The 20,824-nt window shown below is 38.4% G+C and overlaps 5 protein-coding genes across 6 annotated transcripts; 2 read left to right on the top strand and 3 right to left on the bottom strand.

Moving 5' to 3' along the window:
- Positions 1-265: 265 nt before the first annotated feature.
- On the bottom strand, positions 266-3,036 carry LOC110761077 (putative adenylate kinase 1, chloroplastic). Its single transcript, XM_088249001.1, has 4 exons — positions 2,584-3,036; positions 2,331-2,471; positions 1,220-1,492; positions 266-765 (listed from the first exon to the last, which is right to left on the bottom strand). The coding sequence occupies exons 1-4, from the start codon at positions 2,890-2,892 to the stop codon at positions 622-624; spliced, it is 867 nt and encodes a 288-aa protein (XP_088105127.1). The 5' UTR covers positions 2,893-3,036; the 3' UTR covers positions 266-621.
- A 373-nt stretch (positions 3,037-3,409) lies between these two features.
- Positions 3,410-6,024, bottom strand: LOC110761099 (protein TONNEAU 1a). The gene is made up of 8 exons (XM_021963485.2): positions 5,795-6,024; positions 5,300-5,432; positions 5,115-5,203; positions 4,898-5,020; positions 4,329-4,462; positions 4,197-4,222; positions 3,957-4,113; positions 3,410-3,611 (listed from the first exon to the last, which is right to left on the bottom strand). The coding sequence occupies exons 1-8, from the start codon at positions 5,879-5,881 to the stop codon at positions 3,560-3,562; spliced, it is 801 nt and encodes a 266-aa protein (XP_021819177.1). The 5' UTR covers positions 5,882-6,024; the 3' UTR covers positions 3,410-3,559.
- Positions 6,025-7,165: 1,141 nt separating this feature from the next.
- Positions 7,166-11,098, top strand: LOC110761075 (peptidase M1 family protein). The gene is made up of 4 exons (XM_021963458.2): positions 7,166-8,311; positions 8,727-8,960; positions 9,052-9,378; positions 10,595-11,098. Exons 1-4 carry the CDS (start codon positions 7,331-7,333, stop codon positions 10,892-10,894), a joined length of 1,842 nt encoding a protein of 613 aa, XP_021819150.1. The 5' UTR covers positions 7,166-7,330; the 3' UTR covers positions 10,895-11,098.
- Positions 11,099-11,753: 655 nt separating this feature from the next.
- Positions 11,754-14,993, bottom strand: LOC110761064 (mitochondrial hydrolase YKR070W-like). Its single transcript, XM_021963440.2, has 12 exons — positions 14,753-14,993; positions 14,563-14,666; positions 14,291-14,326; positions 14,016-14,089; positions 13,841-13,881; positions 13,612-13,683; positions 13,304-13,502; positions 12,967-13,062; positions 12,594-12,661; positions 12,243-12,447; positions 12,069-12,152; positions 11,754-11,921 (listed from the first exon to the last, which is right to left on the bottom strand). Exons 1-12 carry the CDS (start codon positions 14,884-14,886, stop codon positions 11,862-11,864), a joined length of 1,173 nt encoding a protein of 390 aa, XP_021819132.1. The 5' UTR covers positions 14,887-14,993; the 3' UTR covers positions 11,754-11,861.
- Positions 14,994-15,640: 647 nt separating this feature from the next.
- On the top strand, positions 15,641-20,561 carry LOC110761076 (zinc finger CCCH domain-containing protein 11). 2 transcript variants are annotated; one of them, XM_021963459.2, is made up of 8 exons: positions 15,641-16,015; positions 16,200-16,284; positions 16,407-16,547; positions 16,635-16,723; positions 17,610-17,798; positions 17,955-18,085; positions 18,164-18,263; positions 20,187-20,561. In XM_021963459.2, the coding sequence occupies exons 1-8, from the start codon at positions 15,854-15,856 to the stop codon at positions 20,373-20,375; spliced, it is 1,086 nt and encodes a 361-aa protein (XP_021819151.1). In that variant the 5' UTR covers positions 15,641-15,853; the 3' UTR covers positions 20,376-20,561. The 2 variants fall into 2 exon arrangements, with proteins under 2 accessions (XP_021819151.1, XP_088105415.1); XM_088249289.1 differs by having other exon boundaries at positions 15,874-16,015; positions 16,200-16,291.
- Positions 20,562-20,824: the final 263 nt, after the last annotated feature.

Below are 20,824 nucleotides of genomic sequence, written 5' to 3'. Positions count from 1 at the left end.
CGAAAGTTCGTCGGTATAGGTCTATGCCGGGGAAATTCCCCGGATAAAATTTTCTTTTTAAAGGCTATAGCAACACAGCTATACTATTTATATATTAAATATATAAAATTATAGAAGTAGGCCAAAAAACAAAAGTAAAGAAACTAATTATATGTTTTTTTTTTTTTTTTAAATACCTCTCCCAACGAAAGTTCATCGGCACAAGTCTATGCCGGCAAAATTTCCCGGATAAAATTTTCTTTCTAATGATGGATGGATGATGATATATTGGATGTGAAAGACAGGTGAATCTGTACATTTCATAAAAATAATGGCAAACTTGTGGTGCAATGAAACTTTAATGCCCACAAAAATAATCACGACAATCTAACCATTTGTCCAAACAAACAACATAACTAACAATACAATATAAATACCCATTTTACATAACTCTGAAACCCCAATAGGATGCTATATAATTATAGATAAATGGGGGGCTGCTCCTGTTTTTTATTGCACATAGAAGTTTTTCCCTTTCAACTTTAAATTATATGCATCTGCTTCCAGGACATGCAAAGAATGATTTGGCTTATCTAATGGAAAACTAACTTGTCTAAAGTGTATATGGTACAGAATTACGAATCATGCGGCTGCAGACTGTTTGTCTTCATGGTCTTCCAGATTCAAAGCCTGAAGCAGCTTTGGCCAGGATTCAGGAATCCCTCCAGGAAGATCAAACTCTAACAATTTTCCTCGACTGCGGTAGAACCCCTCCACGGGTTGACTCTGCAAGGACAACATGATATGTGACGCACAAATTACAAATTGAACCAAAATTAAAGACTCTTGTTACAAAAAGACTAATGACATAAATAAGTCTTGATTGGCCAGTGTCCAAATGTGAACTCATGACAACAAGGAGAAGGTCCATCTATTAGCCGATGCTGTTCCAATGGATCAATAATGACCAAGCAATCTTCTCATGCATGGAGAATATTGTTTTAGTAAGCATAGCTGGACACTTAATGCAAGAATTAATACAGTAACAAAGAGCATGCCAAGTAGAACAGTCTCTGAGGCATCAATCCTAAGGAGGAAGAATGGGGAGTATATTATGGGCGGCAGTGCTTCAGTCATATTAGTATTAATATATTTCAAACTTAAAAATAAATCTTCTAGACTAGTTGGTTGACTTCTTAAAAAGGAGTGAAAAGAGCATCCCAAGATGCTGAAACAATACCTTATCATTATATATCCGGAGTCTTTCCTTCACAACTTCTTCAGTGTCATCGGATCGTGTGATAAGCTTTGATGCACAATGTGGAGGGGGAAGAAGTGGAGCCATGTACATGCCAGGCTTCCCATCCTCACCCTTAATGTCAATGCAGGCCACATTGTAATTCCCTCCACACTCACTACAAATCCTTCTTCCAAGGCACTTTGCAAGTAGAGCCTCTTCACGAAGCTTTAGGTTGACCACCAAGTCAATGTCTGTTACTCCCTCTAAAATTTCCTGTAAACCAATCAAAACTTAGAATGCAAGTAATAACCACAGAGGTAAAATATATTTGAGAGGAGGGGAGGAGGGAATGGTAGGAAAGCTGAATTAATGGGACATAAGAATATACTATTTTATCATACAATAAGCTCTGTTGCCAATTTAAAGGCACTAAGTCAATGCCAACTCTTCTTTGTGTAGCCACTGGAGCCATTATAAAAGAAAAGAAATTCAAACTACTCGGTGAAGGAGCATCCTTTAAAATCAATTTCAAATTTTGGACTGTCCTCCAGAGGTCATAAAAACCTGGAAAGTCCCACGAATTCAGGATTTTTGAAAAATTGCACAACATGGTAGATGTTCACAGTCTAATAATCATACAGGAATTCAATGAACATAAGCCCCAAAGGGATGCAAATTTCTTATACAAATATGCTCAATGAACATCGCCTGCTCATGAATCTATATAACCCAAAAACAAGAGACTCCCATAAGCAAACATATTATCAAAGACAACACAGATGAATTCAGATTTTGCTGAGCCAAACATAAAATTAAACCAAACAAAAAAACATAAAGCGATAACCTTTGAAACCAAAAGAAGCAAGACAGAAGTACTGCTATGCTGGAATTTGGAGGCAGTAGAGTAATAAAATTGTGTGCTTTCAAAGACCATAAATTTATTATTTATGTGCATAGTTCAACTCTACTAACCTCAACTAAATCTTTAATTCCAAATACATTTTGTCATCTACACCTGCAAGATCATATTGTCCCTATTTGCTATCTCCCAAGCAAGATCATCCAATGTATGTTTCAAGCAAAATTTTGATGGAAAAAATAATGGTATTACCGCCTGACGAATAGTTCGAGGAAAACCGTCGAGAATGAAGCCAGTTTCACCCTTAGCTGCACTAGCTTCAAGACGCTTGGACAACAAGTTTATGATAATCTCATCCGAAACCAATTTGCCCTGGTTCACAACCTCTGCAAGCTGCAATTTTTTTGTTCGGGTTTTTCACAAATTGAAATTTTCTGAAAGAAAAAAGAAAAAAAAACAATCAAAGAAAAAGGATAAAAACCCTAAGGTCTAAGGGAAGGGGGACCTGAAGAGCGAAGGGACCAGAAGACGAGAGCTCGTCGCGAACGAGATCGCCCGTGGCGATGTGGGGGACGCCGAGGAGGGTGGAGAGGCGAGAGGCGTAGGTGCCTTTGCCGACGCCGGGGCAGCCGAGGAAGACCCACTGGGCATTCCTGTCCTTAACGTCTCGCTGCAGAGGAAGAGACTTTTGGGTGATGACAGAGGAAGACGCCTTGATGTCAGTTTCGGAATTTAGAAAAGATGATGAACGGAAGCTCCGAACTGAGAAAGAGCTTGCTGCTCTTAATCTTAAAACGCGGTTCAAAACCGCCATGGGAGGAAGCAAAAGTCAATTTTTTTTTTTTGGGAGCGGCAGACAGAGAGAGAGAGAGAGGGAGGGGTTTTATGTTTGGGGACGGGAGGACGGGAGTGTGAAATTCGATTCTGATTTTTACCTTTCTGGGATTTCCCTGTAAGCCAGGAAAGCAGGCGGTTTTTGGCGCTTAGAAATGTGCCACGACACGTGTAATAAAACCCAGTGCTCTCCACAAATGTCAAAAGTACATAAATGTTTTTCTTTTCAGCTTTAATTTATTATTCTGTCATTTTTTGTTGGAGTTTTCTTTGCTTTTCTTTGTCATCTGGATTTGATGAGCATGTCATATTTTCTTGGTTGATATCGCAAATGCGACATATTGCCGTCATTGAGGAGTTTGGCTCCCGCAGATCTCAGAAAAGGCCTCTGGATTTGGCAATTCCATGAAATTTCATACCCTTCATTAGAATGAAAATTTGCAAGCAAAGATGCAGTTACTAATTTATAGATTTCAAAAAAAGGGTCAAAAAGGAAATTACATCACGAAAAAAACACTCGAACAAAGCACTAGATCAAATCGGAATACAGTAATAATCTTACATAACATCACTATGATTGAAGGATTAAACATATAAAATACAAATCAAATACACGTGCAGTTATACAAAGGTTGTCGTTGTTCGGCCTACATCTGATCAGACCTGCCCTCATCCTCACTAATTCCATCGCCTGCATGCCTGCAGCCAGATCAAGCAGACAAGGCTAAGAAAACAACGAACAGGAACTACAATTTCTGCTAGATTATGACTTGAAATGAAACTTTATCATAAGGTTTCAAAATGTTATACATAGTTTTGAAATGACAAAAGTGGGATCGACATGTCACAAGGAAAATGTAGCCATTTATACTTCTCTTCTAATAAAAGCATCTATGAAAGAGAAACTTCTTGTAAATAGCCTTACTTTGATTTTTAACCTCATAGAAAATCCATCTCTCTAGCATTTTGCATCGCTGCAGTTTTCTTTGAAAGGAAAGCTTTTCCTAGTAAAGTGAACATAACATAAAGGGGTTCAGAACATACCGCCACGATGTGGTTAGATTGCGAGCTTTTCTATCCAATTGAAGGTTTTCCATGGCACTCGAAGCTCGAATGACATCCTCTGGACTTTCATCACTATCATATCTCCAATTGTAGTCATCTTTCCTGTAGCTAGACATGGAGGACCCACCTCTTCGATCTGAATGCTAGAATGTATCAGTTAAACAGAAACAAATGCAAGCAGATAAAGGACAGGGCATAAGAAATTGCTTTGTCACTCACCAGATGACTGGGAAGATGCACCAGGCCTATAATAAGCACACCAACAAACTAATATCAATTAAGAATTTCAGAGAAAAGGAAAACGAGACACAGTAAATACAAAATACTGAAGCAGTAATGTAGGCTCAGCACCTTCCTAGTGGAGGCAGCCCTCCAGCAACAGATGATGAAGAAGGTCTTCGCATGTTGCGAGAGTCTAAATTGGATAAGGACTCTGTTTCTGAAGTAGCTAGCCTCCTTCCAGTACCCCTTGCTTGAGATAAATTCTGTAGTAACCAGATCTAATGATAAGAAATCTGCTAAAGGACTAATTACAAACAAAAGATCAGGTAAAGAAATTGTATAAATATGGTCACATAATTCCTTTCTCTTTTGGCCAGGAAGTTTTTTACCTTGGTTAGTTGAACCTCAAAATTGTATACTAATCCCATCCTATGACTGATCAAGAGATCTATAAAAAAAGGGGAAAAAAGGCCCATAGGTATACAAGAGACTATGTCTTGCAATCATGTGAACTAATCTATACCGAGTCTAGAAGAATTAATACAAATCAACTAGCAGCCTCGATTTCGTGATAAAACATAACAATCAGGTAAATGTATCTTGAACCAAAGAAATAATTCCCATGTAAGACTACAGTCCTATTGCAAATTCTCATTTTACCTTGAAAACTATGTACTTTAACTCAAAAAATATCAAACCTCAAATTTCAAAAATCCTTCAAGCACGTCCAAAAGCAAAGGACCACTATCCCCATTTCGGTTAAGATCATATCCATTCTTACTACTAAAGTCCTTCAACTCAGCTTTCCAAGAATCCTTTTGCTGCAATTCAACAAAAGCAAAAGCAACAATCATTAGCATAAGATGAACAACACAAGACACTCAAGACACTTTCTGCACTAAAATACTTGATTACCAAATTACACTCAGGCTGATAAACTTTTAGCGTATGGTTTAGTTGCGCCCAGTCTAAGTATTCGCATACTAGTGCCGTAAGCAACCTTCCTACAATGAGCATGTGAAAGTGAAATTCAGCTTAAGAGCAGAAGCCAAGATGAAATTACTTTACTTGAACAAGGAGGAGCAAGGATAAGTAAGAACCTGAAGGGGAAGCATGGAGCTGTTTAGCACGATCGTTGCAGCTACCGAGCAATGCTGGAGGCAAGCCTTCTTCTTTCTCGATGACCTTGTCCTCCTCTTCAATTGCCTCAAACACACTTGCTCGCAATTCAGCCTACCGCAACAGTAAAATCAGCCAACGACCCAGAAAAATCATTTCTCACGAACAACAAGTTTGATCATGTACATCAAACTAATACTAAAATATCCAGAATTATCAATCATCCCCTAATTTTGCACAATGGGGGATCGCGTTCAAAAACTCGAAGCTTCAAATTCCACTTAAGCAAAACAAAGGTACAAACATGAAATTACAAACCCTAAAAGTCAACTAAACTCAAGCACCATTTCAAAGATTAACCAGAGAAAAAAACCTCATTTTGGGTTCAAATAAGCTGTGAATGCATATTGAGGGGATCCAAATGATAAAGCATGGAAATGGGGAAAATATGGAGGGGTAAAAGGGGGAATTTGTACCCGGATCTTGGCCAGAACGCCCTTCTTCTCAAGGGTGCGAGTGACCAGAGTCTTGAGGTCCATCATCTCCCTCGTGTAGTCGTCCATCTTTTATGTTCTTCTGGATTTAGGGTTTTGAGGATGTGATTGGGTTAGAGAGCTCACCCGCTCTCTCTTTCTCAAAGTTTTGAATTTCGCAGCTTTCTTCGATGCTTTGCTTCTACAGAGAGAGAAGGAAAGGAAATTTGGCGAATTGAGAACAGTGGGTGTAATAATGGTAATTGGATGAATGTGGGCTCCACTGGAGGGTGTAGACGTGCAGTTAGCCGGTAAATATCATCTGGGCTGACACTGTGAACTTTGTGTTTGGGCCTTTAAATGATATTTTCTAGCCCATAAGTCTATGACCAGTTTTTTATAATTGTATGTCTATCTCTCTTGTCATGTGAAAATGTCAAATTAGTGATGGAAAAACCAAATTGGCACGAACACTAAAAATAATAATGTTATTGTCTGGTCTGTATGGGGTTGTAGTTGATTAATATGACGTGCCATGAATCCTAAGGATGTGAAGACGAGAAAGTAATTTGATTTACTATCCCTCATACACAATAATGGAATACGTGCAAATTTAAGTCGCCTAATTGGGAGAGTTGTTTATATGATTTTGATTGCTCGATAAGAGCTTGAGATTTGATATCGATTTAGATCTTTTGCAATTATCAATTGGAATTCAACTTCGCAATGAATCACAATCGATTGAATGTCATGTGACTTGGTTAAGTCTATTATTGCATGATATGGTGCAACCCATCTACTCACATTCGGGTTATATGAGGCCACCTAAAGGGGGGAGGTTAGGGAATGGATGTGGGTTATGGTAGAGTCATCTCTTATCAGCCATGACCTAACCTCCCCCACTCGGAGGTGCAATCTAAGCAGGGAGTTGTTCTTATGAATTTTTTATAAATTCAGGTGGACTACCCGAAGTCTATATAATTGTGTCTATGCACGACACGTATATCAACTCTATTGATTATTTAACTTAATCTTTTCAAGTATAATTCAAGCCTCATAGGTAGAAGAGGACTCACTACATCTTCCAATACCCCCCATACAATCCAAGAATCTTGTAACCATGCATAAGAAATCACAAGAATATACTCAATTTCTTAAAGAAATGGAGATTTATGAAAAAGAGATGTGCTTTATTTAAAAAATAAATAAAATAAAATAACCACTCACAAACTTCAACAACTCAGCTTGAGAGAGAAGCAGAGAATTTATGCTTTTGTGCAAGAAAAGTTTCAAATTTTGACTAAAAATAAAATAAAATAAGGAGACCTTCTGTTTCTCCCTCCAAAGTTTAAAAAGCAAAACCCAGATAGAAAAGAAAAAGAAAAAGAAAGTAGTTATTGCAACGCATATCGTTCTCTCTCTCTCTCTTTATATTCATTCTCATTCGTTTACGAGACATTTACGACTTCGCTTCACTGCTTGCTTGCACTCTCTCCTCCTTCTCCTCCGAGCTCACTCACCAGTTAGCCCTAAAAATCAATGGCGCCAATCGACCCTCACTCGTTCACTGAGTCGACTCACCCACTCGCCACCCACATCTCACTCTCTCTCTTCTTCGACTTCCCCTCCTCCATCATTCACGCCTCCGCCCTCCTCACCCTCCCGGCCCCACACTCTGGACCACTCTCCCTCGACGCGCGTGCACTCACCGTCCACTCCGTCCTCGACCCCCAATCCTCTGCTCCCCTCCCTTTCTCCCTCTCCTCTCCTGACCCAATCAAAGGCTGCCACCTCACCGTCTCCCTCTCCAACCACTCCTCTTTTCTCATCGTCTACTCCACTTCCCCTTCCTCCTCCGCCCTCCAGTGGCTCTCTCCTCCCCAAACCTTCAACAAAACGCTGCCCTTTGTCTACACACAATGCCAGCCCATCCACGCGCGCTCCGTCTTCCCATGCCAGGACACTCCGGCGGCGCGTGTGCGCTACGCGGCAAAGCTCAACGTCCCCCGCCAGCTATCCGTCGTCATGTCCGCTCGCCACGTGGACCGCCGTGACCCGATCTCCGGCGAGGGAGCCGCGCTGTTCTCCACCGACGCACTGTGGTGCGCCGAGGGGAGAGTCGTCGAGGAGTTCGTGATGGAGCAACCAATCCCGCCGTACCTGTTCGCCTTCGCCGTCGGCGAGCTAGGGTTCCGGGAGGTGGGACCGAGAACTAGGGTTTACTCGGAGGCGGTTCCGGCGGTGCTGGAATCGGCAGCGACTGAGTTCGCGAGCACCGAGGACATGATCAGGCAAGGGGAGGCCTTGTTTGGGCCGTATGAGTGGGAAAGGTTCGATCTCTTGGTGCTTCCGCCGAGCTTTCCGTACGGTGGTATGGAGAATCCAAGAATGACGTTCTTGACGCCGACGGTGCTCAAAGGCGACTCGAGCGGCGCGCAGGTGGTGGCGCACGAGCTGGCGCATAGCTGGACTGGGAACTTGATCACCAACAAGACTAATGAGCATTTTTGGTTGAATGAGGTACTATCACATTATCTTTTTTTATCTTATATTCGAGTGGGTTGGTTTTGTTCAGATTTTTGGTTCATGGTTGGTTTTTCTCTTTTATATTGACAAGATTCATAGATATTGTTTGTTTTTGCCTTTATGATACTTGTTTTCTTCATTTGAACTTTAAATATAGTCTTGTCAAATTTCTTCATAGATGTTGTTCATTTTTGGTCAATTTTTAGCATTTGTCATGTTAAATTTTAAATATAGTCCAGCTTCTAGAAGCATAACACTCTAGGGTATTTGTATAATATCTGGGCTAGGACAATTTCAAGAATGTTTGGTAGGCTTAATTGTGGGTATGGTTGATTATGTTTGAGATTTGCAATGTGCATGCTGTTCCTTGAAGTGAGGTTAGCGCGTTAATCCTTATTTATTGTTACAGGGTTTCACGACATATGCTGAGAGGAGAATTGTTGAGGCTGTGCAAGGTGAGGACAGAGCTGCATTAAACATTGGAATTGGTTGGCGGGGTTTGAATAAGGAAATGGAGAGGTTCAAGGATAACTTGGAGGTCACAAAGCTGAAAACCAACCAGGAAGGAGTTGACCCAGATGATGTGTATTCTGAAGTTCCATATGAAAAAGGTTTCCAGTTTCTATGGCGCATTGAACGCCAGGTAGGTTGATTATATGCTCTAACTTCTTTGCCTCATGATGTTGTGCTATAAAGAGGATTTGATTGTCACTCGTTTACTTTGGAATGTTAAGGTTGGAAGGCCTGCATTTGATGAATTTCTCAAGAAATATATTGCCACCTTCAAGTTCCAGTCAATTGATACCGATACATTTCTCGATTTTCTGAAAGCAAACCTACCTGGAATAGAGAAAGAGGTTGACTTAATATTGTGGACTGAGGGTACTGGTATCCCTCCTGATGCCTATGAACCAGTTTCCAGTATATATTCAAAGATTGTGTCAATGGCAAATGAATTTAAGCTTGGTAGGATGCCAAGGGAGGATGAAGTTGCTGATTGGCAAGGGCAGGAGTGGGAGCTCTACTTGGAGAACCTGCCCAAATCTATTGAAGCTTCACAGGTACTGTACTACTGTTGTGTTTCTTCTCTTCAAGTGATTTTCTATTACCAGGTGCTATGACTTGGATTTTATATCTGCTTTCAATTCATTTTTTGTAATTACTTTATTTCTTAGTTTGTATAAGTCAGTAACTTTTGCTTCAACTTCTAATTCATATTTAGTAGTAAACCTACGCTTTTAATACTTCTGTGGTGGGTTCTTCCATTATCGTTTTTGCATCAATAAGGATTTTCAATTAATATATGAGCAGTTATTACTGTATGGCACACTATGGGGTGCACTTATGATGCTGACCACATCTGGAATTTGATTTTTGGGCATAGAATTGAGTGCTTGTGAAGGGCCAAAGCCGGACGCACTTATTTTATAACACAGTGGTTCTTCCGTTACTGACCAGAAAATCTTATTCCATTTCTTCATATGCATGTCTTCTTGTCTTTTTCATTGGACTAGGTCGAGGATGATTTTGAGTTCAAAATTGGAATTTGATGATGTTGCAATTTTTAACATGGTTAGAAGTTGGGGATAGGCATATCTCTTATAACTTGGTTTGCATGTGGAAACATATTCTTTTAGATTTGAAATAGCCTTAGGAGCTCATACCTTGTTGGGTAAGATTCTAGGAGTGAAATAGCCTTGTATTTTTACTTAAGTTTCATTTTAACTCCTTTTTGTTTCAGCTTCAGTTGTCCATGCACTTGTTAAATCTATCCTACTTTTATGTTGTCTTATCATAACATATTGATGTAGAACAGCCCGTAGGTGTATGATTAAGCACTTAAACAATAGAATAGAGAAGAATATAAGAGACCGAGGAGAAGAAATAGAGATCGAAAAGACGAGATAAAGGAAAGAAACAGTAGAGCAAAGAAGAATATCGGAGATCGAGGAGAAGAAATATAGATCGAAGGGACGAAATCAGAGAGTTCTGGGAAAAGGTTTACTCAACATTCAAATCTGAATTTTAAAGAACTACATGGGGGTATTTATAGCAAACTAAAACCTAGACATAATAGGATAAAAATCCCTTGCTTAAAGGGAAATCCTAACCCAAATAAAATAGGAAACTTAAAACTAGAAATCTGGAAATCTGGAAAAGTAGAAATCCTACTAGAATTGGGAAAACTAGAGAATCTAGGAAACTAACAAATACATTAGGAAACTAATAAATTTAGGTCATATGCGTCCTGCATCACATATGTGTTTGGATTTGCAGATTTTGGAGTTGAATTCACGCTTCAGGCTGTCCGAGTCGAAAGATTATGAGGTGAAGGTGGCATTTCTCCTACTGGCCATTGCTTCCAAGTGCAAAGAGCACTACGTTGAGGTGGAGAAAACTTTGAAGGCAGTTGGAAGGAAGAAGTACCTTGTCCCGCTCTACTCTGCTCTTGTAGAAGGCGGCACCGGAAAGGAGGAAGAGAAGATTTTGGCCAAAAGGGTGTTTGCAGAGGCGCATGACACTTATCACCCTATAGCTCAAGGTGTTATTGAGACAATTCTTAGCAAACACATCTAGGAGGATGGAGTTTGAGAATGTAAATCACATGTGAATTGAATTTCGGAAGCTAATCCCTTATGATGCCTGTCGTTGGCTATGCTAATCTCTGAGATATGTAGGCTAAGCCTTGATTGCTGATTTTGTTGAACACATGCATCTTTGTTGATGCTTTGCTCATATGAATGATCTCGTAAATAAAAAAGTAATGCTTTTGTATCTCAATTATTGTTGATATTGCTGACATATTTGGAGGATATTTAACACCCCACACAAACAAACAAAAACTCCAGTTATCATTTCGACTTACTGGAAGAGCTTCGTAGATGGCATGACATGTAGTTTGGAGATAAATTAGAATGTGCTGGAAGTATCCTGATTATTTACTTTTCAATGTGTTTACTAAAACATAGGTTATGTGAGTTCCGATTACTTCTCTCATATTCTCAACTTTCCCGATTCATGATTTCCTTCATTCAATTGAAGTAAACATACAGAGTAACATATCCTCTCTTTTTTATTTTATATATTTTTAGGGTGGAAGAACGTCACCTATTGTGTACATGAAAGAAAATGGATGAAAAGGTTATGTCATTTAATAGACAAAAAAAGAGTATGGGAAAAAAGTGGGCAACTTTCCATACCAACCTCCAGAGTGGAACAAAGGCACTGAGGAGGTAAACATTATTTTGTCTGAGCTTACGCAAGCAGATTGTGGTGAATTTGCTTGCACGAAAACCACTCCTTTGTACTTGTCCTATGGCAATTGTAAGGATAGTTCATTATCAAAATCTCCATCAGTACCGAAATCAACGGGTACCCCAGGATTAGCACAGGATCAATTTTTAGCCATGAAATCAGCTAAAAAGAAAGGGCCATGAAACTGAATGTGAATTTGCATTCAATTATAAGAGCTGCTTGATCCAATTTCTGTCAACCATACATAATTACTCTTAAGTAAATTTTCTTTCCTTTCTTTTTTTCTGAGCTAAGAAGTTCCTTCTCTCATCAGAATGTAGTCCACTGCCTCTTCTACAGTATCCACAACCTACAGTAGGAACAAAAGGGTATGCAAAAAGTTTAATGCAAATGTAATCAAATGGAAATTATAAGTTATTATGCATTTTTCACACTTGCAAGTGACAAACTATCTCCGGCACCACCTAAATATTCTGATGATGTATATCCAACGTACCAGATCTGCTGGAAACTCTGCATGATTATCTTCCCCCTTAAAAACGCCTGTCCTCGTCAAAATAGAAAACCAAGGATGTCCAGCCTGAGAACCAGGTGCAATGCTTGTCAAAATACCTTCAAACTTCAAAGCATTTAATAGTAACAAATTTTCACCGTAAGGAGAAAGACGGACCTGTTGAGCACCTTTGACATCAACTGAAGGGTTGTCACCAATCATGTAAAGGGTTTTAAAAGCATGCGACTGAGAGTTTCCAGTATTTGTTGTATCATTATGACAATGAGATGGTTGAAGCTGTGTCAATATAGCTTCAGTGTTCTTAAACACAAACGGATTTGGCTTCCCAAAAGAGACATATTCCAAAGCATCATGGTGAATCCTGCAGCAAAGCCAAAAGTAAATTATATTACTGAAGGCATGCAAAGGTAGCATAGACTGCACATGACAGAATAACTTAGTGTTCAATCAGATGTGCTGGCATGCAAAGGTAGGATTATAAACACATTGGAATATGACACATCTCACCTGTTGAAGATGCTTTCAAGTGCAATTCTGAAAGCACCCATTCCGAGTCGCTCAGAAGGAAATGCAGCCTGTATGTTATAAGGAGGCAGCTGATCAGTACAATGCCAGTACCATGTGAAACTTAAAGTTGAAAAAGAAAGAAAGTTGATGATGAATAAAGGGAAGAGAGAAAAAATGAATCCTACTCTTCTAAATGACAGGGATTGGGGCATATCATCCATATAGAACCCAATGCATCGAAGATGTTCATGGGCAGAGTACAAGATTCGACAGATCACTCAAGCAAACAAACAAATCGTGGCTTGTTCTTTATATCTCCAAATTCAGGATTCAGTTTTTCATCCGACATCTTTACAGAATCATAGTTACCAACCTGATATTCAAGATCATCTGCAGCAAAATATAGAGGTGGTTGATGCCCATTCTCTTGTCCAGGAAGCCCTCCAGATCTTAGAATATCACAGAGAACCTAATTCAATTCATGAATCAGCTCAGAGCTTTGGTAAGGACACAAATGACCGCGGTCATCTGCAATAACAAGATGGTAAAAATGCAGTTCCCAAAACTTTATTTTCTACTTCACACACATACCAAAGTTGGCAATTTATGTGGGATTTGAGCCCGCTAGGCCAAGGGAAGCTACAATTTCAAATTCTTAGATGCTCTGATTTCCTAATACTGCATTCTAAATAGTAAAATGAAAAAGATACCTGAATGTCCCTGCCCCAATCTACAGGATCGCTGACAACAAAAGCTGCACTAACCCTGTCAGAATAAAAATCACATCTTGGCACAGACTCCTTGGGGTGGCTGCAATCCAATGCCTGCTTAGTTCTCCACAGCTTATATTGAGATACAGGATCAATATTCTTGAAGTAAGATGCATACTCATCTAATGAGAGAACTTTTCTGCCACCACAGATAAAATTGACTATTTGTTACTTTCACAAAATCTAGCAACAGGAGGTATCGAATTCAAACTCAGACGACTCTACAAAGAACAAGCTAGACAACTTACTTGAAACCATAATCAGACATTACAAGAGCTGGTTCCCCTTTTCCAAGAGCAATAATGAGTTCGTTCTCATATCTGTGAGTAAAACGGATAAAATCGCCATAGCGTAAGATAATTAAAATAGGTTAATACATTGTTTACACTCTGAACTATAAACAAAGTCAGGGAAGTATATGATACATCTAAATTACACATCAATGTAGCAAAAGATTCATGTGAAACTGACATATACCTTCTCAACAAACTTTTAAAAGGTGTGTGACCCTGTACAACCTGCATCACGATAAAAAAAGAAAAGAGAGCTATTCCAAAGGTTCCATCAGTCAAATAAAATTCACCAAAAATTGGAAACAAAAGAACGTCATCTTTAAGCTCATAATAAATAATTAAAATGTTTAGAATATTACCTGAGAAGGCAAGATGTTAACTCCCAAAAGTTCAGTTAATTCAGCGGCTCGTCTTGATTCGGGTATGCCACCTCCTATTTCAACCGAATATTAGCTATTAGAAGTAAGAATATACTGGTAAGACACTCAGACACACAAGTAAGAATATCTCAAAGATTATAGACTTAAGTCAAAATTATGAACAAATATCCATTGTTGAACTAAATGAAATTCGAATGAAGTTCTAACCAAAACATAATGAATGTTTCCAATGTGAAAACGCTCAGATGACTTACCATTGGTCAAAAACAGAAAAGGAGCCTTCAAAGTACCTACAAAGAAGCAGTATTTACATTAAGCTAGAGATACTATGAGCGAAAAAGTAAACCATGTCAATGGAAAACCATCATCCACAATAACACAATACATAAACTTGAGCCAAATGAATCAGTTTACTTGCCCAGAAAATAAGAAACAAAAACCAATTTCTATTTTTCTTTTTCTTTTTCATTCTGCCGAAAAATAAAGGAAATTTGTTAATTTAGAGAGACATTGGAGTTCTTAGTACCTGATGTTCCGTACAACTTCTTTAAAGCTCGCGGAGACCCTCCAATGGGAACACGGCCACGGAGAATAACCCCGTCAATGTCAAACGCAATTCCAAACGAAGACCTACAATGCAACCAAACATCAACTTTTAGCTATTTCTATAATTTTCCTACCGTTTCTCGGAAGCCAAACAGAGAATTGGATATAACCGTTCGGGTTCGGGCCTAGATTGAAACTGAGACTGAGAGTATGAACGCGATTGAAGCAAATATGGCGCTCTATTTTTGCTCTGATAAACCTTGAAGACCGTACGGTATGTCATCCTCATCGGCGACGGCGTCATCGCGTTCTCTCTCTCTCTTCTGGTTCAGCTTTGCTCTCTGAGCTTCGTGCTCGTGGCTGCGGTTTAACGGTAACTGTCTCACACGGAGCGTTACGCCGCGTCGTATGCAATTGTGAACCTTACCCAAGTTAGCGCGCCACGTGGTAAACCTAAAGGAGCAATGTTCAAAGTGACAATTATACCCTTGTAATATTAGTATATTACAATTTGAGCTACAAATCCGTTATACCCTACGTATAACCTTGAATGCATATATGAATGTTCTTAACCACTTGAGCTATAAATCCATTATATCCTATAATCATTCAAATTATAATTGATTATTTACTTGTTATTGAAAAAGAAAAACAAAAGTGGACAACCAAGATGAGTTGGTAGTTATCAATTGTTAGATTGTCGAATCATGTCATATGTATTTGTATAATGTAATTACTTAATAATTTATCACTAATATACGATTCTTAATATCATAATTTGTTATCATACAAGTCAAGTAAATTCATATAAAAAGGGCAAATACCATTTTGATAGAAAAAAAATTGAAAATTTTATCTTAGAAATATAAATTACTATAAATTTTTAATTTGGCAAATATATCAAAAAAACATAATAGAAATTTTGTTGATTTGGGAATTGACTTATACCCAACATGAATCTAAACTCGACAAAACTCTGACACTATTAATAGTTGCAGCCAGAAAGTTAGGGCAAAATCGGAATTTTAGGCCAGCAGAACAACACATTCTAGTCCTACCCTGGTCACTATACGCCATTCGCTCATCCTTCTCAAAAGGTGCACAGAGAGGGCTCCCGAAAAACCCTAATCGCCATCTCTGAGTCAAAATTAAGCAAATCTGCACCGGAAGTTGGTAAATTTGTTCATTTCGGAAACCACAGATTGCTCTAGCTTTCCCTTCTCTTTTTTTTTTTTTTCTTTTTTTGTTCGTTTGTTGAATTCGAAGTAGCCATGCCGCCAAAGGCATCGAAGGCCGACTTGGCAAAGAAGCAGAAGGTCGTGGAGGACAAGACCTTTGGTCTGAAGAACAAGAACAAGAGTAAGAATGTCCAGAAGTACGTACAGAATCTCAAGCAGTCAGTCCAGCCCAAAGTAGACCCAACCAAAGCTAAGGTCCGCTTCTCACTGTTTCTTATTCGGATCCTCGCATATGTCTGTTATTTTTCCCCTATTGGGTTGTATTTGGTTAGACAAAAATTAGCTAAAATAATGAAAATTGATTATTCTTATTGGAAAATAGCGTTTGGATGTAGTTTTGTGAAATTGGGGTTTTTCATTTTTTTAATGGGTTTTGCAGAAAAAGAAGGAGGAAGAGAAAGCCAAAGAGAAGGAGCTTAATGATTTGTTCAAGGTTGCTGTTAGTCAGCCAAAAGTGCCAGCTGGTATGTAGTATGTACCCCAACTCTGACATGTTTCTTAGTCGTGTTTGGTGATAGTTGATTATATTGTGTTCAATAGCGGATTGGTTATGGTATGTTTGTAACCGAATTGGGAATTTGAATAGGTGTTGATCCCAAGTCTATATTGTGCGAGTTTTTCAAGGTTGGGCAATGTACTAAGGGATTCAAGTGCAAGTTTTCCCATGATTTGAATGTTCAGAGGAAGGGTGAAAAGATTGATATTTACAGTGATAAGCGTGATGATGGTGAGAGGATTCACATGTCTTGTTTACTGTTTTGAAGCTAATATATGGGCATATGTTTTGCTTATTCCGTGTTGATTATATTTTCAGAAACAATGGAGGATTGGGATCAAGAGACGTTGGAGAAAGTTGTTGAGTCAAAGAAGAATGAGTATAACCAGAATAAGCCCACCGAGATTGTATGTCTATTTCAGTGTTAAGATATTTGCATTTGAATGCGTTGCTGTCTCTAGCTGTCTCTCCCTCTCTCTCCCTCTAATTAGACCTTTGTCTTTCTATGCCTACTTATTTCCCTCCCTACCCACCATTCAAATGTTTCTGGTTACTTAGGATGGAATATGGAGGCCTTTCAGGGCACGTTAGCCATTACATCAATTATGTTTCATGTGGGGTAAAAGAGAGAAAAAAAGGAGGCCAAGGTTTAGTTGCATGGGACATTGGTCTTCTTTTGAAACTAGTACTGTTAGGTGGTGTAGGTCAGTTTTGCAATCTTTGATCATATGGGTTATGTTACAATTTAAATAGTTGATGTCACAATCTGATAACTGATTTATGTTTTTGAAGAACAAGTCATTGGCAATGGGGCATGTTAAAATGCTCAACTTTATGCAAGTACATGTAGTGAATTTAGGTGATGGATTTATGTCTTATCTAATGAGTTGGAGTGGATGGATGCTTTTACTCTTTTCAGTTGTGGTGGGTTTAAGCTTCTGTTAGAAAAATGTGATCTGGTATCTCTAATGCTAGCTTAATGTAAAAGTTCTGTTTGGCTGGTTGCTTTGTTGAATGTTTAAGTAAGAAATATTCTTGTAAAGAATCTGCGATGTTGCTTGAAACTTTTGGGATTATAGATTGGATCTCTATTGTAGGCTATGTGAATTAAATTTTGGTGGGGTTATTGAATACTAGAGGGATAAATTATTTTTCTCCTCTAGATGAGTACATATTCAAAAATTAAAACTAGTGATAGTTAAACAGTACAATACTTTTTAAGGTTATGGTTGGGCAATTTGATAATGTAGCAGTATATCTTGTTATGAATCAGTTGGCCTTTAATATGTACAGGTTTGTAAACACTTCTTGGAAGCAGTGGAAAAGAAGCAGTATGGTTGGTTTTGGGCTTGTCCAAATGGTGGAAAAGAGTGCCATTACAGACATGCTCTTCCTCCTGGCTATATTTTGAAGTCTCAGATGAAGTCACTTCTTGACGAAGAGTCTGAAAAAATTGCCATTGAGGATGAGATCGAAAATCAGGTGATGATCATATTGATTTTGTTAACTTTGCATTTTCATTTTGTCCTTCCCTGTTGTGATGGAAACTTTTTGTACATTGTATTGCATCCTTAAGTATTTTTTTAGCTTTATTTCCTCTGTTTTGCATTTTTAATGCTCATCTGCTGATTACTGCAGCGTGCAAAAGTTACAACCTGTACTCCAATGACCACTGATTTGTTCATGCAATGGAGGAAGAAAAAGACAGAAGAGAAAGAGGCTGGCATGGCTGCACAGCGAGCAGAGAGGGCTAAGAATGACCGCATGAGGTTTTGTTCCTTCCATGGTTTGCATTTTGTATGTATTTTTTGTTTTATGCTATTGACTCAATTTTTTCTGTATTTCAGTGGTCGTGAGTTGTTTCTTGCCGATGCTAGCTTGTTTGTGGATGATGCTGAAGCATATGAAAAATACCAGAGACAAGAACCTGAGGCTGCTGAAGAGAAGGTAATATTTTCATTTTGTACTACACATGTGATTTATTTATGATGGACCAGTACATGTCACTTTTGAAGTCGACAAAGCTTTAGTATGTTTCTGTATATTCTTTTGGTAACGTTTTAGCGAACTTTTAACTTCCAACATCTCATCACTTAGAAGGAAGGGAAAAAAAGGTGGTGGGGTCTGCATAACTGCTGACTTATGTGAATATTATTTCTTATCTTTGAGTTTGCTTTTTTATTTTTTTTGGTATTATGAAAGTTTTCTGTATCTTAAGTTCTCACTCTTCTTTGCTGTCAAAGAAAGTTATTGGCTTATCAAAATAAGTGTCCAAAGATGCCCTTTTTCTGGTCATTTGGGTTATCTGTCATTACTTTTGTTTGGGCTTGATTGTCTAGAAGTTATTCTCAGCTATGGGCATCATCTCAGTCTTTTTTAATAAGGGAAAAAGAAAAAGAATTGAACTATTTCAGTATCTTGATAAAGATAACTGTTCAGTGTTATGTAATAGAAGTTTTGTATTGTATTATTAGTTACATGCTGGTCAAGCTTTAATGCTGGATGGCCATTGCAAGCGGCACAGAATGGCCACAGTTATAATGATAATGCCGTGATGGCTAAGTACAAGGGAGGATTGAACATTCTTTTGAATTCGTCAATGACTTAGATAATACCACAATGATGTGATTGATGCAATGAGATAAGATTCTGCTGTAGATGTCTCAATGTGATTTGCTTTTCAATTCCATAACTTATCTCGTTATGCTTTTTATGCGGCCATGATAGCTAAGTTAAAGGGAGAATTGAACATTCTTTTGAGTTCGTCAACGACTTAGATGATACCAAAATGATGTGATTGATGCAATGAGAAGAGATTCTGCCGTAGATGTCTCAATGTGATTTGCTTTTCAATTCCTTATTCTTATCTCGTTATGTTTTTTATGTGGTTATGTCGTCTCTTTCTTTGTTTTGTTTATAGTAGATCATGGTTTCAAGGTTTTTCTGTTGAGATTATCAAGTTTTGATTACAGATCCATGCATCCTGATCCTTTTAGGGCGTATATCATGTTTTTCTTAGCTCTTTGTGGTTCTGTCTGTTGCCTTGTTGCATGAATCCTCGGCAACAAGGAGTGCTCCCCATTTGACTTGTAGATAGTCTGTAGGTGGAAATTTACAGGACATTTGGATAAAATAACCATTTTCTTCAAAATATGATCATAATCTTACTACAACTTTTCTCTTATGCCAAGAGAAATGGAGAGAACATGAGATTGAAGTTTGATATTGATGTGAAAACGCTATATAGCTTTCAATAACAATGTGAGGCGGTCTCTGCCAAAATAGGGTTTGATGAAACATGGCGTTGAGTGTTCTCTATGATCGTGACCCTGTCACTATAAAGTTCCTGTTGCGATTTGCCTTTAGACTGAAAACTCTACTGGCACTAGAGGAGTTTGCTCAGGGAATGTGCCATTTCTTGAATCTCTTTCTTTATTAAATGAGACTATAAAAAAAGAAAAAAAACAAGCCTTTGCTGTCCATGATATTATAAATTAATTATTATATCTGTCGTGGTTGTTGCAAATGATTGAGATATTATTACTCAGTTGCTGCAACAGGAACTGTTTCGTACTTTTTCTTTTAATATTAACCAGTGACACAAGAACCAAAATTTCGCATAGGTAATTCTGGTTTTGGTACACAAGTAGTAGTGTAACTATGTAGTACCGCATTTATCATTACCAAGGAACAAATATTTTGAATCCAGGAGCTATAAATATCATCGATGGTTGCCGTGCTTTCTTGAACTCTTAAGACACTACCTAGTTCAAATGAAGTCGGATGGTTCCCGTTTACTTGGACATTTAGCAATTGTCTTAACAATTTCCATTTATTTTGTTATCTCAGTTTGTCTGTGCTTCATTTCAGGTCAAAGACAACTCAGCAGCAGCAGGACCGAGCGCCTCTACTAGTGTGGCTGGTTCCGAAGAAGTCCCAATCGATGATGATGACGACGATGACGACGATGAGTTGGACATGGATGAGTTAAATGAACTTGAAGCAAGTTTGTCAAGAACATCCATTCAGATAAGGGAACCAGGTATAGAGGCATCTTGAAGAGGGGGAGACGTGAGTGTATTGCTAGCGAGGGACCGAAAGAGACTATAACCAGAAATGTGAGAGGAAATAATGTATTATTTATCCTGGGAAGTTTTTTATTTGTATTTTTTATGCTAAATTCTTGGTTCTCTGGATGTGGCTTAATGTTTTATGCAAGGAAAAAAAAATCCAAATTTTGATTCAGATTGCTGTTCAATTAACATCTGGTGTCTCTACCTTTCCTGTAAGATGAATGTCACATTCCTACTTTTTGTGTGTAGGAAGAAACATCAAATGATGATAAGAATAGGTTAACTAAAAGATAAAATAAAAATCACTGAACTGTAACATTGATAACAGAACTTTCAGAGAATCATGCCAACAACAATAATGGCTGACTCATCCGCTTCAGACATCTGAGTGAGTGGACCTCTGAAGTGGAATTGGGTTGAGCAGCTTCCATTCAA

Source organism: Prunus avium, chromosome 2 (assembly GCF_965620075.1).
Source record: "Prunus avium chromosome 2, drPruAviu1.hap1.1, whole genome shotgun sequence".
Lineage (NCBI taxonomy): Eukaryota > Viridiplantae > Streptophyta > Magnoliopsida > Rosales > Rosaceae > Prunus > Prunus avium.
This window is presented reverse-complemented; position numbering and strand designations above follow the sequence as displayed.